We start from the raw sequence: 16,028 nt of genomic DNA, 5'->3' as shown, positions 1-16,028 counted from the left end.
AAAAAAACATAGTGCACATGCAAAGACATGTAGGTGTCAAGCATTCAGCATTGATAAGAAAACTCCTCGCTTTGGGCTACCATTTTTTCATTGATCCATCAGTCGTCCGTGGCCGGTTAGTAAGAAAATAAGAAAAATAGACAAGGAAAGAAAATGACAAGGAAGAAAGAAAAGGCGAGAAGGTAGCAAAAATGGTCTTTTGTACAAAGCTGGCCAAACAAGGCAGAAATGGCAGCGAAACAGAAACGTCTAATTTGTGCGTTTGAAAGAAAATCGACATGATCAAGGGATGTATGATGTTATGCCGTGGACATCTGTTGTACATGCAGACCGGAGTCGATATAAAAGTCGACGAGGCGTGTTGAAAGGGAAGGAATAAATTCAATCAATCGATTGAGCGCTCCTGAGACGCAAGGAAAAAAAAAAAGTGATAGGTCGTATAGTAGGCTCATGTGCATGTGCGTTACGGCTGCAAGTGCAGGCGTTGCGGTCCTATATTCAGGATCGACAATCGAATACGTCACAGGTCGTAGTATGCATGGAAAAAAGACTGTTATGCCAAAGACGTGCAAGCGGATGCATGGTGGGTTTGTGAGAACACCAGAAGCCAGAACACAATAGCAAAGGTAACGCCGGCTGAAGAACAACCAAATATCAGGTAGCTAAACTGCGTGAAGTGAGGGCGCGCGGGCGTGACAGGGTTCTAGGCCCCCAAAAAGTGCAAGTGCATCATACAATACGGGCATTAACAATCAATCAAGGCTGTCATCAAAGGATCTCGTAACATTGTTGGCACCGGCCACGGGTCTTGTTGGCCTGATGCCAAACTTTCGGGCCCCAAGGCTGTTCGTTCGAAGACGGTTTTGTGTGATGGGGGTATAACTCGAGGCAATCTTGCTCGAGGGAGCAACGATTCGGGTTTGAGATTGCTCCTGTTGGGGAGACATGGGAGCATCATCTCCGACGGTAGAGGGGGTAGCACTGGCATATGCATATCGGCGAGAGCCAGCTTGGATGTTTGAGCGGGGCGTCGCAGGGGTGTAATTCGACGGGGTGATAAGGCTTCTTCGCCGAGGGAGGTTCGTCTGAATCGTCGGGGTCCGCGGTTGGGATAACTGCGACGGCTGGGACAGTGCCGAGAAGCGAGGGGTCTTTTCCTGTTGGGAAGCAGGGAACGATTGCGACGTGGTGTATCGATGTGAAAGGCCCTGGCGGGGAGGCATCTCACGAGGCGACGGGGGTGGGTTCCCGATATCCGTCATGCTACGAGATATCGACCGTGCATGCGGACTTGCTGGATCGTTCGAATCGTCCTCCGTCCGTAATCGCCTCGTCCGCAAGGAGGTAGACAGGCGGCTTAGTCGACTGGCAGGTACAGGCTTCGGAGATTGGGCTTGTTTGCCATCCGTCAGCGTGTCCTGATTCTGGATATTGGGGCTACTCTCTGCCGAAGGGCCATTGCTGTCGTTCGCGAGGCTGGGCCGGCGTGATTCAAGACGACTTGTCATCCGATGGGTGCTCTGTCGTCTGACGATTGATTCGGGTTCTTGGCTGGTACTCCGCGAGAAGGACGTGGTCGGGGTTGATGTTCCCTCATCGGGGCCTTTGCTGGCGCCATTCGTGCGGAGGGTCAATGTATGCTCGTCGTCCGATGTTTCCTGTTGTTGGCGGATCTGCTCGTCGGACAGCGCCAGGCACAGTTCAGTTAAGCCGCGGCAGACGCTGTCGGCTTTCCGCCGAGCATATCTGTCCGACGAGCCACAGCCGTTCGCAACCGGCACCCCGCCTGAGGCGGTCTTCCCCGAGCTGAGGAGGGTGGAGAGGGACAAGGCATCCGTAACCGTCGCCTCCAAGGCCCTGAAAACCGGTTTGTGTATCACGGCTTTGGATTTGGACAGGGCTGATTGCAGGATAGGGTGCACGGGATTGGGCACGGCGGGGGATTCCAAATCTGCGGAGGGTGCGCTGGCTTTGCGGCCGGGGCGTGGCGGGGAGGACACTGTTGTCACCGTAGTTGTTGCCGTTCGTGGCCTGTCCCCCGAAAAAGAGGAGATGGCTTCCTGGGACGATGGGGGAAGCTTCCCCGTCACCTCCAGCTTCTTGATCCGCGATTTGAGATCTTCCAGCTCATCCCAGACGGTCGATGGGGCAGTGGTGGACAAGGTAGATTCCGTGCCCTCATGCCGCGACCGATCGGACTCGAAGCGAGGGCGTTCGGTCGCCTCAGAACCGGACGCCTGTCGACTGCTACGGATGGTCGATAGCGTTGTATTGCGATATCCTCGAGCATCTTGGAGCGAACCTCGCCGGTCCACGTTCAAATCAGAAAAGTCGGGAGAAGCGTCTGCGTTGGCGCGACTTAATCGACTGCGAGGGAGGCCGATGGTGGACCTGCTGCCAAACGAGGGATGGGCACGGGGGTGATCGTCCAGGGGGTGGGCAGAAGCCGAGTAGGAGTTCGATAGGGTACCCAGGGGAATTTGCGAAGAAATAGTTTGAGAATGCAAGGGGCTTTCGTAGGAATTTATCCGCCCTTGCTCAGGCGAAGGGGTTTGTTCACTTATATTTACATGCGAGCTGGTCGGGGAGCGCAGACTACTGCCAGACATTCTGAACCGCGACTGAAGTTTGTCAATCTGTCAGCCAACACGGCAACTATAAGAAGAGGAAAGAGAGAGGGAGAGAGGAAAGGTCTACTGTGTCAACTACCATGGCTCGAGAGCGAGTCATGGACCTGAAACACGATGGAACAAAGGATCACTCACCCTCCTGAAATCTGACCGTCCGATGGAATCACGGCGTTCCGTATCCGTTCTCGCGATATTCAAAAAGATGTCATCATTTTTCGATCGAGTATCATCCGCGATGGGAGTAACGTTGCCATCCTGCGAACCATACTTATCGAACCCATTGACGGCGCGATCACCCGCCTGGGGTCTCCCTTGACTATACGAGAGAGTGGACGAAGGCATTCTCCTCTTCACGTCCGGCGTCTGCGAGGCATAGAAGGACTGTTTACGACGCTTTGTCGCATTGGGACTCAGCACCCGGACTGTTGGGCGAGAATCAGGGGGCGGCGCGCGATCCGGATCCGACTCTGGTTCTTGGGTACCACGAGGAGAGGGGGGAAGCGAATCAAAATCGGTGGTCGGCGTGCGAGCGTAACTCAAGTTCGGGACTGAGCGCCGGTGTCGGCCATACAAGGATGAGCGCTGGGGAGTGGCGGTGGTCGTGGAGTCTGTGGTGGTGGTGTTGGTGGTGGGAGACTGGTTGGAATCTGGGCCAGACGGCGTGGCTATAGTGGAACGAGCGTGCGACACGGAGGCCTGTTTGCGCAGGGGACTCCCGTACTCGAAACTAAAGCGACTCTGCGGGACACGAGGAAAAAAGTCGTTGTTCGTGGAGGCGGAGGGGGGAGAAGAAGGACGCCGATGCGATGGAGAAGATGGAAGGCGCGGAGATGCGAGAGCTGGAGTTGAGGAGAGGAAGAAGTCCCCATTTGTTGTGGTTGTTAGTGCGGCTGCTCTGGCCGTGTCACGGGGATCGACTCCCATAGTTAGTTCCCGGCTCCGTCGTGGATCAGCTCGATGTCGAGTCAATTCACCTCCCTGATGGTCGCAACCCCTCAAGTCAAGGCGAGTCTATGTCGAATCTTTTGGATCCCGCGCGGATCCTGTCGCGTTCGCTTATCTCTCACACGACGGTCTCAACAAACTCACAGCGCTAGGTCGAGTAATGCAGCGGGTCTCTCTGCCGTCCCTCAATAGCCTGTTTCAAGACGAGAAATGATCTGTGTGTTCCACCTCGAAGGTGCAAAAATTAAAAATAAATATAGACGTCGAAAAAAGAGAGGAGAAGGAAGGACTGTGGAGGCGACGAGTATGATATTCTACGGAGAAAATGTGGGAGGAGGGACGTGAGCGTGCTGCAGCAGCGTCGTCACTGCAAGTTGGTCAGGCACCCAGATGTCTTCGTTCATCGACTTTTCAATCAATCAAATCCAGATCCAGTCCAGACAGATGCAGCTGGCGACGGGCAGAAGAAAAGGAAAACCTTATCATTGGTTGCGAAACCAAGAAATGATGGACATGGGTAAAAAGATGAAGGGTCCTCTGCCTTTCTTTTGTTTTGTTTTGTTTATTTTTACCCTCTTTTGTTTTATGCGTTTTTCCCCCCCATTATTATTACTATGATTTCCTGTTCCTGTCTCTTACACGATCCATTATTACTGACAGTGGGATCAGTCATAACACTAACCCTAGTGCTAATTATAAACAGACGTGAAACGAAATGAAGGACTCTGTTTGTGTCTTGTTAAACCGGTGGCTGGCGACGAGGCGAAGGTGCCGAGCAAGTGGATCCTATCCAAGCAACAAACGGATCATCAGTGGAGCTGCAGTGGAAGACGCACCTCTTGAAGTCCTGTCCGGTTCAGCTCGTCCGGAAAATACTCCGTAATAATAAAAAACAGAGATTAGCGGGCAATCATTGTGATCTCACATCGGATGATCGATAGATGAGATATCGATCCAAGGACTACCTTTGTGCGCTCAGCTGGAAGATTGGAGGGTTTGCCGTGGATATATCTTCCGTGCCCAGCTCTTCAGGATGAAGCCGATCTTTCAATTTCTTTAGCCGAGTTTTCTTTCTTCTGTTTGAAATACTCAACTAAACAACGGAGTAATTAACCTATGACATCGCAGTCCTCGGGTAGAAAATGACAGGGCAGCTCTCACGAACCATGGTTCGTTATTCGCATCTCCCATGGTTGGTTCGTGGCATGGAACCATCTGATTTCATTACACACAAAATCATGGTCATCTTATGCATAGTATTGTTGCGCGTGGTATTCTTCGGGTGTTGTGCAAGACAGAATCGGATTTGTTGATATTATACACTGATGGATCGTGTGTTCGATTGAGATAGCTGAAAGTTCCTAGGGCGTGAATATATATTGGACATAATAAGTAACCCGATAGCAATGAGTGATCTTTACAACATCCATCACAATTTCCCATGTTTTACATTGGGAGATCAGTACGTTTTCAGCGGCTACTACATTTCTTCGTCAAAGCTAGTATGCACCGCCGACTTTCTATCCACCGATGGAAGCCCAGACAGTTATGGAGATATAATATGCTTGTGGTCCTGGACGAAACACCCGTTGAAATGACTTCAGTCATGGCAATAGGACTGCTGTAGGACAATATGCACTGATATACTGGTTTAACATATCTAGATTTATGTCGTCAGAAGTGATACAACGTCATCTTGGAAGAATAGGACGAACGACTATAACGAAAGAAGAAAGAAAGAAAACTCCTCACAAGACCAACCGTCCCCAAGCCAGCGAAGAGAAGAAACTTCAACAAAACTAACCAGTGACTAGAACTAGGAGGTATGTAGGTCCTCTCCGACTATCAGAAGATCACCACTACCAACCACCAACAGGATAAAAAACTTCCCAGACAGCCTTTTCTGGAGTATAAATACACCGATACTATTAGCAAGGTCTAACACAATACACCACCAACTCACATCACATCCCACGCAATGAAGACAACACTGCAGATATCTGCCCACGGCGCCCAGGTAGTCTGACCAGATATCTATCCACAAGCAAGCACAACCCTCCCACCCATACTGTTCACTCCACGACTCCACGGCCAGTTCATCTGAAGCAATCATGCACCCTGCCGTGTCGAACCTTAGCACGTGTACTCTCACAACACGCGTAAGCCGGAAAGGGCATTGATGGATGAAATGTGCATATACTAGAAGTATTAAACTTGGTTCTTTTATTATCAGGGTACTGGGTGGTAGGACACGTGTGTGCATGTCATTTTGCATCTGTCTTTGACAGCTAAGTTGAAGAATAAGCTCTGCCTGCCTTTGTACGGTCTGTTCGCTGCATTGAAGGACGTGTCCCACGTTTTCTGTGGAGGGTGGATCAGATGGTTTGACTAGAGTGCATGCATTTTGTGGAAGAAGGGAAGAGGAAGAGGAAGGTTCATGGACGTCCCTCTAATCTATGAGGATATGCACTCGAGCTGCTATATACACGACTGGACGTGCATATCCACGTCATAATCAACGCTGGGGAAAAAGCATATATCTCATTCCAGTACAGCAAAAAACCATAGACCAGACAAATAGATGGGTTGTCATCTCTTATGCCCTCTACCAAGTAAGTGCACCTGATTCCGAGCCAACGCTGACCGCAAGTCATCCATTGACATCCATCCAAGTATAGACTTCCACAGTCACTACCAGCCCAGCATAGACATAGACGCACAATACCTAATTATGATACCTACTCACCAATCCATCGATGGATCCAAGCCACCCGCACCCCAGCCTCCCAATTCTCCCAGGCCCAGCCTACGCAAGGCCTAGACTCCAACAAGGATCCCATTCTTCGATGTCAAAAGGGCCTAATTCACGAAAGAAATTTACTATCTCGCTAGTCGCTACCCACCTATATATCACGAGACAGATTTTATTCGGCTAATGTGGGTGCTACGCGATCTGGCTGTATTCGCGATCCGATGTGGAAAAGCTTGGAGGGGAGTATTTTGGACCCCTGGTCTCGATCTTGGCGGTATTACTAGGCAGGTAGGTGGGTTGATTACTGAGGCTAGCTGTGTATGTGTGTCTTATGTTGGTTTTTAGGGGGATTGTGTGGTGTTAGCGATTATCTGGAATTGTCTTGGTATTTTACACTATAGTGGGTAGGGTCGACTGTAGGCGGGGAGAAGAGAGCAGTATTAGATGCGTGTCCTGACCTCTACCTATGTGCACAGATGGGAATAACGTGACTGTTCGTATGGCAAAAATTTGCTCTTAATCTATCTTCGATGTTCTATATTACCCGATCTAATAATATATTATAATATTAATATAATACTAGGGCCCTCCCACAAGCGTCCGTGATACTATATTAAGCTCCAGTCGTGTGACGACCAGCGGCATCGGCGACGCCCCCCCGAGAGCCAACCAGGGACGAGCTATTGGCGCCGGGACAAGACCGTTTCAGCAGACAACACACACCCATCACGGTTTTAATCTCATACATCATGGATGAGGGGAAAGGTTTCAGTTTTCAGCTTCCCAGGAGTTTCACGTTTCAGCACCCGCCTCAACCGGGGGTCCGGCGCTAACGAGGGCTAAAGGGGGGGGAGGAGCCGTTCCCTGAACCCGAAACGAGACTTGAACTGGAGGTCCAAGTTCAGTTTGGTGGTGGGTTCGTTTGCACGTGGAATGGTCAGAGATATTTGAGATAGATTGGTCAACTCTACGGAGTACTAACTCGCTGAGGTAGTCTGTTGGTGTTAGCCCCAGGGGGTCGGTCAAGTTTTTTCCAGTTTCATGTTTCAACGGCGGGTTTCTGATTCGAATCCATTCCATTCCATCTTCGTTGATCTGTGAAATATGATGTAATTGACTATTGACCATCTTTCGAACTGCCTTATATGGAGTAATGCGGTGGGAGCAGAAATTATGGGGAAGGGAGAGACGGACGACTTTGCCACCAGGGAGAATGTGGGTTGAGGATTGTCCTCTTTTCTTTTTCGTTCTTTGGTACCTCAAATCGGCAAGGGATCAACGGGGGGGGGGGGGAGAGAAAGGGGACGATCACGACCCGATTTCTCTCGCTGTTTTGACAGGAGAAGAAAGTGCCGGCTAGTGGGCTTGGCGTTGGATTTGGCGTGTTTCACTTGGTTTTGGCTTCCTTTGCGCCTGTGGATTTGGTGTTTACTGGTTTCCTGTGTGTTTCCCTGTGTGTTTCACCTGTTGGCGCGTCATTCTCATTCTTGTGCTCGTTCTCGTTTGAGACTTCCTCGGCAGTCTGTAGAGAGTTGACTACAAGACTTGGGGTTGACAACGACCATTGAGGTATAATTATGATCGGATGATCCTCAGGAATGTTGACATCTGTCTCTTTCACCCGTCTGTGGACACTGGACACAGTGGGTTGTTGGATCCCAGGGCTGGGGGCCGTGTCACGTGATTCTGAACCGGGGTTCATCCGCTCGATTCGGGTTAGCCTGTCTGGTTATTTTTATTTTCTCATGTTCTTGTTCATCTTTTCTGTTCTATTTTCACCTTGATCAATTGTCACTTGTTGATCAAGAGACTTGGGACGGAGAGCCATCTTCAGTACTGGATAGTATATTATACGGATCCTGAGAAGACTTATGTTCACCGAAGACTAAGAATCCCGTCTCGAAGAATCGGGGAGCAAACAAGCAGAGCGGCGCCAAGACACCGTGCACAGTCATACCCTGGGGAGCGGGTCAGATCGTCTGGATTTGGAATTTTCTTTGTTGCCGGGGATTCGATCGTCTGCCTCTGCACTTGCAGCCTCGTGGGATTTCTGTAGGATCCAGTCAGTGGTCACCGTGTACAATTCCCATGTTTTTTTTTATTTTTTATCTTTTATTCTCTCTCAAATTTAATTGTGATTGGATATTGTGGGGAGTCTAGAAATAAGTATTGTGTTCTGATGACTGGACGAATGCGTCCAACATAATATGGGAAGTGGGAGTGGGAGTGGGAGTGGGAGTTGAGGGGGGATGGACAGGACGGTGGATTTGGCTCCATCGGCGGTGCAAATGAAAATCCCAGTCGGCCCTAGACCGGGTTGGGTTGGTCTATCTTTCTCCGATTCTTTTCCTTGAGTTCTTTGAGAGTTAGTTACTGAGTGTTGGATGATAGGATCTATTGAGATATGGAGTCTTTTCTATTAGACCTGGGTTATCTTTCTTGAGTGATCATTAGGTATTGGTTGTAGGAGGATGTTCTGGATTGCTTGGTTGATTCCCGCCTCATCGCTAAGGTATCATTATTTGGCGTGGCGTCCATAGTGGAGTATCTTATTTATTTATTCTATTCTTTTTTTTTTATATTTGATCGCTCTTCATTTTATTTTATTCATTTGAATTAGTGAATTCTATCCTAGTTTATCCATCTATAATCCAAATCAAGTCCAAGAGAAAAGAATCTTCCACCTGGTCATAAAGTGACCATCCGTGTTGGCTACATCTGGCATCTGATTTGCGTGCTTTTGGCGCCCATGATGCACCTTTTCCTTCTCTTTTTCTTTCTGGGCGGCTAAAATTAGAGCTGCAGGCGATGGAATGGAGGTCTGATTGGCGGTCCACTCGTGCTTGCTGAGGGTTTCCAGTGTTTCCACTGCAGCCCGTTGGCCGTGATGATTGGATCTCTGCGGTTCCATCTCTTGTCCCGCGAACTCTTGATCAATCAGTCGATTATATTATCTTCTGGTTATTATAATATAATCTTGGGAATTATCTCCAGTTGGGAGGATTCTCTCACACTCACTGCCACTGTAGTCTCACCCTCATTCTTCCTTCTCTTCCTCTCTCTCTCTCTCTCTCTCTCTCTCTTCTCCCCTCTCCCAGTTTCCCTTTTCCTCCTCTTTCATCAACTTCCCTCCCCTCCCTTTCTTTCTCCCACCTCTTCTCCTCTCTTTCTTCTCTTCTCCATTCTCCCTCCATTCCTTTCCCCGGTCTCAACCCATATCCCCCCCCCAAGGATCCACGTCTGACCGGTGACCGACTGGCTCATGTCGCCCTCTTAGTCATTCTCCCGAGAGCGACTTGTCCATCCACTCGTCTCTTCTGCTTCCTCCCTTCCGACTTCACACATCCCCATTCCACTCGTCTGTGAGGGGGGGAGATACCTTTTTGATACCCCGTCATTCTTCCTCTTTTTCTTTCCTTTCCTTGATCTCTGGTTGCCAGACCTCTTTGTCTTCCCTCATTCATTTGGATTTGAATTTGAATTCTTATCTTCTCTCCTCGTTACTACTATCTATACTCTCCGCCCCATTGTTCGGAGATTTTCCACGACGGTCCTTTCACACCGGGAGTGACATATCTCAACCATCAGATTGCTCTCTCATCTTCACACGGTATTCTTTGGTATGTTTGGACCTGGTTAGATCTCTGTGTTGGCTCGAGTTTAGCCAATTCTATTTCCCTCCCCAATCCCTTTGTCCATCCGCCCTGGAGCCCAGAAACAAGCATCTCTCTCAATCTCCTCTTGATTCAATACCTGCATGGCAATCCCATTAAAGTTCACATGGATCGTCCACTGGGTTTCACCCTCCTTGCAGCGCCGCTGAATTGTTTCTCCCATTTGGGTGACTCTCCACTGGCGCATCAAAGCCACTTTAATGTTGATCAATGGAAACTAACTCTATCCTGTCAAAACAATTAAGAAAGAGTCCAAAGGAAGAAAACCAAAAAAAAAGGTCATTTGCGCTGGTAGCAAGTGCGATACGTTCTTCCGCCACCCCGGGTTCCATCTGCCGTTCTCCATCATCTGAACGCCTGCTGGGTCCACCATGCCCGTCCAAACCAGTCCGCCGTCGGTCCCGGACTCCTTTCCTTCCTTCATGTCGGTCTTCGACGGGAGGTTGCCCAATAGCCACCCCCAAGAGGACCACAACTCCACCGTCCAGCCCCTGCGGGTTCCCACGAATGTTACTTCCAATACCACCCGACGAACCCTGCCCTTCAAACATCGCGAAAGCATCTCGTCCATGACCTCGGCGTCGACCGACTCCTCCCCGACCACCACCATCTCCACGTTCGATTCGTCCGCCTCGGGTCCCGACACCTCCCCCAGCTCGTCTCCGGAATCCCCGACCTCCATGCCCCTGTCCTACCCGAAATTCATGCCGCCCGCCCGCCACCATCACCTCCCGGGCCAGACGCTCTCGTCGGCTCCGGCGGACGACCTACCCCCGCCGTCGTGCGGCGCCCCCAAGCACACCCGCCCGGACTCGCCTGGCCGCCGGGCCCGGAACCTCAAGAATCTCTCCCTGCGAATGCCTCCCCCGTGCCCGTCGGGTCGACCCCCGATTGCGACGGCCTCGGTCGTCGAAACCTCCTCCCAGCATCATCTCTCCGCGCCCCCGTCTCCGGCCCATGCACCGGCGAAGAGCATGCGACGGAAGCCCGCAAACCTGACCATCCGCACGCCGGGATTCGACCGGTCGTTTTCCTGTAACCTCTCGGAGATGGTGCCCCCGACCCCGCACGCCCTGCGCCATACCGAGTCGTCGCCCTCCCTCTTCTCCCCGTCCTTTGGTCCCAAGGGGGGCATGCAGCTGCCCCGGCCCGTCACCCATCACGGCAGCGGCCGGCGGTCGGGCGCGTTGGACGACCCCCATGCGCCGGTGCCGTCGCGATCCGACGAGGGCTCCCGTGCCGTCCTGCACGAGCTGGCGGAGGAAGAGGACCACCTCGACTCGCGCGAGTCGATGCGCCGCAACGAGCGGGGGTACCCGAACGGGCCCGTCCGGATCTACGACTCGGGCGTGTATCTCTACCTCGAGCCGACCGCCGACGAAGCGTCGCACTTCGATGTCGTCGTCAACGTCGCCAAGGAAGTCGCCAACCCCTTCCGGAACGACCGCCCCGGCGCCGGCACGGTCCTGAGTGCCTGGCGGCATGCGCCGGCGGGCGCAACCCGACCATCCATTGCGGAGCCCACCACGGCCTTGTCGGACGCCTCCTTCCAGTCAGCCTTCGAGTACCCGCCCAGCGACGAGAGCTCTCCCGCGACGCCGCGGACAGAGCCGGCCAGCCCGGAATACCTGCACGTCGGCTGGGACCACAACTCCGAGATCCTCGATGATCTGTATACACTGTGCCAGCTGATCGACTCCCGCATCGACCAGGGCAAGAAGGTCCTGATCCACTGCCAGCTCGGCGCCAGTCGGTCCGCCTCCCTCGTGATCGCGTACGGCCTGTACAAGAACCGGCATCTGGACTTCAACTCCATGTACGAGCTCGTCAAGGAGCGCAGTCGCTGGGTGGGCCCGAACATGAGCCTGATCTACCAGCTGACGGACTTCCGCGCGCGCCTGGCGCGGGGAGGCGCCTCCCCACCCGCCCCGGAGGCGTCGTTCATGCCCGGGGGGCGACGCAGCTCCGAGCCCCAGCCGCCGCGGGCCGGGCGGATGGACCCGTCTGGCGATGCCCCCCCGCTGCCGCGATACGGGAGCGTCGCCCTGGGGTCCGGACAGCCCGCGTTTCCGGGCCTGAACGCGCAAGCGGCCAGCTCCTCGCTCTCCGTTCCGGCCACGGACCCGGCCGGCCCGACCGCGGGCCCTCGGCGGGGGTTCGCCCCGTCGCTGTCCCACAAGCGGAGTCTGTCTCCGCGACCGTTGCCCCTGCGGCAATCCAGCTTCCACGCGCTGCACTCAGCATTCCGCGCGGGCCGCGCGGAGTTCGGGCCCAGTCTGATGGCGCCTGAGCAGGGGCCCTATTCGTTGGGCAAGACGGATATCTTCGTCCGCGACGCCCCCGAGGAGCCGTCCGCGCTCTTCTCGCCCCGGACCACGGGTTTCTTAGCGGCGCCGGCGATGCCCTCGGTTTCAGACGCGTTGGCGGCTCCAGGGTCCCTCGACCCGCGATTCCGGTCGCCCATGGTGGATCCGCGATCCCCTCCACCGGGCAATGAACGGATAATCATGAGAAATATTGATGAATTTCTATAGCCCGTCCACTTTCTTCCTACGAAGGACATGTGGTCTTGCCGGGCGATTCTTGGGGATCGTTCCCGAGAAATGATTTCGATGATCCTGACTCGTGTTCTTATGAACCGCTTTCGTTCCGTTTTCTTTACTCTCTCACACACACACTCTCTCTTTCTCTTATGCCTGACACCCAACGGGTGATCCGATTCGTTCTCATTTCCTTTTTTCTTATTTCTATTATTCTATTCTCATGATGTCGATGACCAAAGCGGGCCTTGCGGTCGTTCTCTTCCATCAAAACTACTACATTCGTTAGCCCACGGGGCCTTATTATCTATTCTTTATTAGTCTCGCACCAGCACAGTCCGAGACGTTGCATGCTTTCTTTCAGGGTGGTTGGCGTCCCCGGTGTTCAAAAGAGACGAGCGGCACGGGGTGGGTGCCGAGGACATGTAATATTATTGTTAACTGGGGGGACGAGAGTTGTCTTGCATGATGATTCCGCTCGCTTCCACCGTGTCTGATTCCCTCTTTGATATTTTTGTTGTCGTTATATACCTGCATAGTTGGTCGTGACTGTGGTGATTGGCATCGCAGGGGAATACCCGTGGTTGGAATATGAAACTTATTCATTACTGAGTTGCAACTGTAGTTGATCCTATAGAGCATAAGATTAGTGTATTTGTACATCCATGTAGTCTTCCCAGAGTGTTATCGTTACCATACCTAGTTATAACTAGTCATGGTCACAGATGGGTAGTACGGTAAGTAGTAAATAAATGGTGGTCAACGCAATCTAATCTAATCAGTCCCGAGCGGGGAGTTGAGCGAGTTGAGTTGAGTGCCCGCCCGCTCAATTTTCATCACCTCTTTTCTTTTCTCGTCTTTCCCCCCCCCATTTCATCCACCCAACCCAGCTTTCTAAATAAGAATAAAAAAAGAATTGAGAATTGAAAATGACAGACACAAACCATCCCACGCATCTCTCGCCCAGCGAACTCGGCACGAAGGATTAGTACGTGATTATTTAATTATCTCTTTCGTGGACTTGAAAGTGATAGATACCCCGCTCTGTGCCCCTCTGCTCTTCTCTTTCTTCTACCTGTTTGCGCGATTGCGTTTATATCGCGCTTATGTTTATGTTGATGTTTGGACTGCTTGATGAGATACACTCTCAACTTGAAGAGAAAAGAACTAACGATTCGAATTGAACTAGCTGGGACACATTCTACGCGCGCACCCTCGCACACCTCTCTCAGAAACAGACCCCTACGGATGCCAACGAAGCTCATCAGACGCAAGTGGAGGCTGATGGAGAAGAAGAAGAAGATGACCAAGAAGACGTGGACGACGACTCTGACCCCGGCACATCCTGGTTCTCAGAGTACAACGCGCCGGACAAAGTTCTGCGGTTTTTGACGGGCGAGGAGTTCCCGCTTGCGCCTGTTAATACGAGGACCTCTGGGACTACGGAGGGGGAAGGGAAAAGAGAACAGCCGAGTATTCTCGACTTGGGAACCGGTAATGGGAGCATGCTTGCGCTACTGCGGAAACGGGGCCATTTCCGCGGGGAGATGGTGGGGGTGGATTATTCCCGCGCGAGTGTTGAGTTGGCGAGAAGGTTGCAGGTGCTGAGGGCGCATGAGGCTTATTTGAGCGATTCTGAGGATGAGGGGGAGGATGGAGTTGAAGAGGAGGAGGGCAAAGAGATCCGGTTCGAAGAGTGGGATATTCTGCGCGCAGAGGGATGGGCGCTGGCTGATGCGGATAACGGCGGGGGGCGATCTCGCGTGGATTGGTTCCCTTACAGTCGGGGTGGATTCGATATTGTGTTGGATAAGGGGACGTTTGACGCGGTGTCGCTGTCGGAGGAGGTTGTGGAGGATGCTGAGCGGAAGGATGGGAGCGGGAAGACGATCCAGCGACGCGTTTGCGAGACGTACCCCGGGATTGCGCGACGGACGGTGCGCAAGGGGGGATTCCTGGTGGTGACGAGTTGCAATTGGACGGAGGAGGAGCTGGTGCAGTGGTTTACGAGGGAGACTGGGGAGGAGGAGGATCGGTTGGTGGTTTGGGGACGCGTTGAGTATCCAACGTTTCGGTTTGGGGGACGGGAGGGACAGGGGGTTGTGACGGTTTGTTTTCAGCGGGTTTGATTTATAGATAGATAAGATTAATGTGATTTTGGCTGTTTGGGAACAAGGTGTCTGTCAATCATGTTGTGTGCTCGTGTGTCTGCCCCTCAATGTGAGGGTGATCAGCCTGCCGCGAAGCGAATGCGTGATGGAGGGGTTGATCCAATGGCTTTTTATCCATTAACTGTCAAGACGAGTCTTAAGCCGACGGAGAGGTTTTTGTAGCTGGTAGTATAGTATTATACGACGAGCGAATCCGACCAGGAATAGTTCCATCCCTGAAAGTGAACTGGTTCCGTCTGACAACCAGACCGAGGGTTTCCAAGTCTGCCCATTAACCCACTCGGTTAGAAAAGGTCGGGGGGAAGTGGGTCAGACCGAGGTGGTATCATCATTCTCCTGGATGGATCCACCATGACTCAACTTTGGCCATACATTTGGATGGATTGTTGTGACTTGAGTTTGACAGGGATCATGAGAAAATAAGAATGATGAGAGACTGACTTGATGATGAGAAGAAGAGAGAAGGAAGAAGAAGAGGAAGGAAGACGTGATAAATAAGTAGGACCTCACTATGGCGGAGGAAGACTATTGATTAACAGGCAACAGGCTCCACCAAGTAGGGAGTTGGCGTGGTATGGTAAGATAACGGTATGGGACGGTATGGAGACATGACATCATCACGCCCAGACCGGTCGATGGATGATCAGACACTTTTTTATAGAATGAGTCGATTGTACCAGACATGGGTCGGAGTCGGAGTGCAGTAGATATATATTTCATGTATATTGATTTCTATATATTCAAAAAAATATTCAAGCAAATAGATAGACAGAGAGAGAGAGAATTAGATGAGATCGATAGATGTAGATAGTTAGATAGTATAATCGATGTCAAGTCAGATGAAACAGATGAATGTGGAATCAGATGAAGATGGAGTCAGGAACCAGTTCAACCTCACGGTCTGACCCTAAAGATGTCTTGCATGAAATCACCGCATGATCAAATGACCTCCCAGTCCACCTCGTTTTCCTTTTCCGACGAGGGGAGACGACCGGATGATTTGATGATCGATTCTTCCCCGCAGGGAGATGAATCCAGGGCAGTTCAGAGAACTAGTGAGGGAACTAGTCAGTAGCCACAGTAGTGAGGTGTAATACTGTATTCAGCAGTACAGTATCCCTTGAAGAGCAGAAACCCCGCAAAAAGCCAGAAATCCAGAAAACCGGTAAGAAATACGGAATCTTTCCATTGAGTTGGCAATCCGGAGCTGGACGTGGTTGATCCTTTCTTTCTTTCTTTCTTTCTCTTTCGTCTTCCTTTCTTGCTTTCTCTCTTTCTCCTCTTTGTCTAACCTCTTTTTTTTTTTTTTTTTTTTT

The 16,028-nt window shown here is 51.7% G+C and overlaps 5 protein-coding genes across 5 annotated transcripts; 4 read left to right on the top strand and 1 right to left on the bottom strand.

Moving 5' to 3' along the window:
* Positions 1-686: 686 nt before the first annotated feature.
* Positions 687-3,759, bottom strand: BDW47DRAFT_6588 (putative LPXTG-motif cell wall anchor domain protein). The gene is made up of 2 exons (XM_024819549.1): positions 2,766-3,759; positions 687-2,621 (listed from the first exon to the last, which is right to left on the bottom strand). The coding sequence occupies exons 1-2, from the start codon at positions 3,552-3,554 to the stop codon at positions 753-755; spliced, it is 2,658 nt and encodes an 885-aa protein (XP_024667224.1). The 5' UTR covers positions 3,555-3,759; the 3' UTR covers positions 687-752.
* On the top strand, positions 3,281-4,619 carry BDW47DRAFT_114373 (uncharacterized protein). The gene has a single exon (XM_024814645.1). The coding sequence runs from the start codon at positions 3,966-3,968 to the stop codon at positions 4,191-4,193; it is 228 nt and encodes a 75-aa protein (XP_024667223.1). The 5' UTR covers positions 3,281-3,965; the 3' UTR covers positions 4,194-4,619.
* Positions 4,620-7,728: 3,109 nt separating this feature from the next.
* On the top strand, positions 7,729-8,284 carry BDW47DRAFT_114371 (uncharacterized protein). The gene has a single exon (XM_024814644.1). The coding sequence runs from the start codon at positions 7,926-7,928 to the stop codon at positions 8,109-8,111; it is 186 nt and encodes a 61-aa protein (XP_024667222.1). The 5' UTR covers positions 7,729-7,925; the 3' UTR covers positions 8,112-8,284.
* Positions 8,285-10,372: 2,088 nt separating this feature from the next.
* Positions 10,373-12,733, top strand: dspD (putative protein-tyrosine phosphatase; the record flags this gene model as incomplete). The annotated part of the gene is made up of 1 exon (XM_024817131.1): positions 10,373-12,733. The coding sequence occupies one exon, from the start codon at positions 10,373-10,375 to the stop codon at positions 12,533-12,535; it is 2,163 nt and encodes a 720-aa protein (XP_024667221.1). The 3' UTR covers positions 12,536-12,733.
* A 665-nt stretch (positions 12,734-13,398) lies between these two features.
* Positions 13,399-14,846, top strand: BDW47DRAFT_6556 (putative S-adenosylmethionine-dependent methyltransferase). Its single transcript, XM_024819542.1, has 2 exons — positions 13,399-13,529; positions 13,731-14,846. The coding sequence occupies exons 1-2, from the start codon at positions 13,471-13,473 to the stop codon at positions 14,668-14,670; spliced, it is 999 nt and encodes a 332-aa protein (XP_024667220.1). The 5' UTR covers positions 13,399-13,470; the 3' UTR covers positions 14,671-14,846.
* Positions 14,847-16,028: the final 1,182 nt, after the last annotated feature.

This window comes from Aspergillus candidus (assembly GCF_002847045.1).
Source record: "Aspergillus candidus strain CBS 102.13 unplaced genomic scaffold BDW47scaffold_103, whole genome shotgun sequence".
NCBI lineage: Eukaryota > Fungi > Ascomycota > Eurotiomycetes > Eurotiales > Aspergillaceae > Aspergillus > Aspergillus candidus.
Note: the sequence above shows the minus strand (reverse complement) of the source record. Positions and strands in the feature narration are given on the sequence as shown.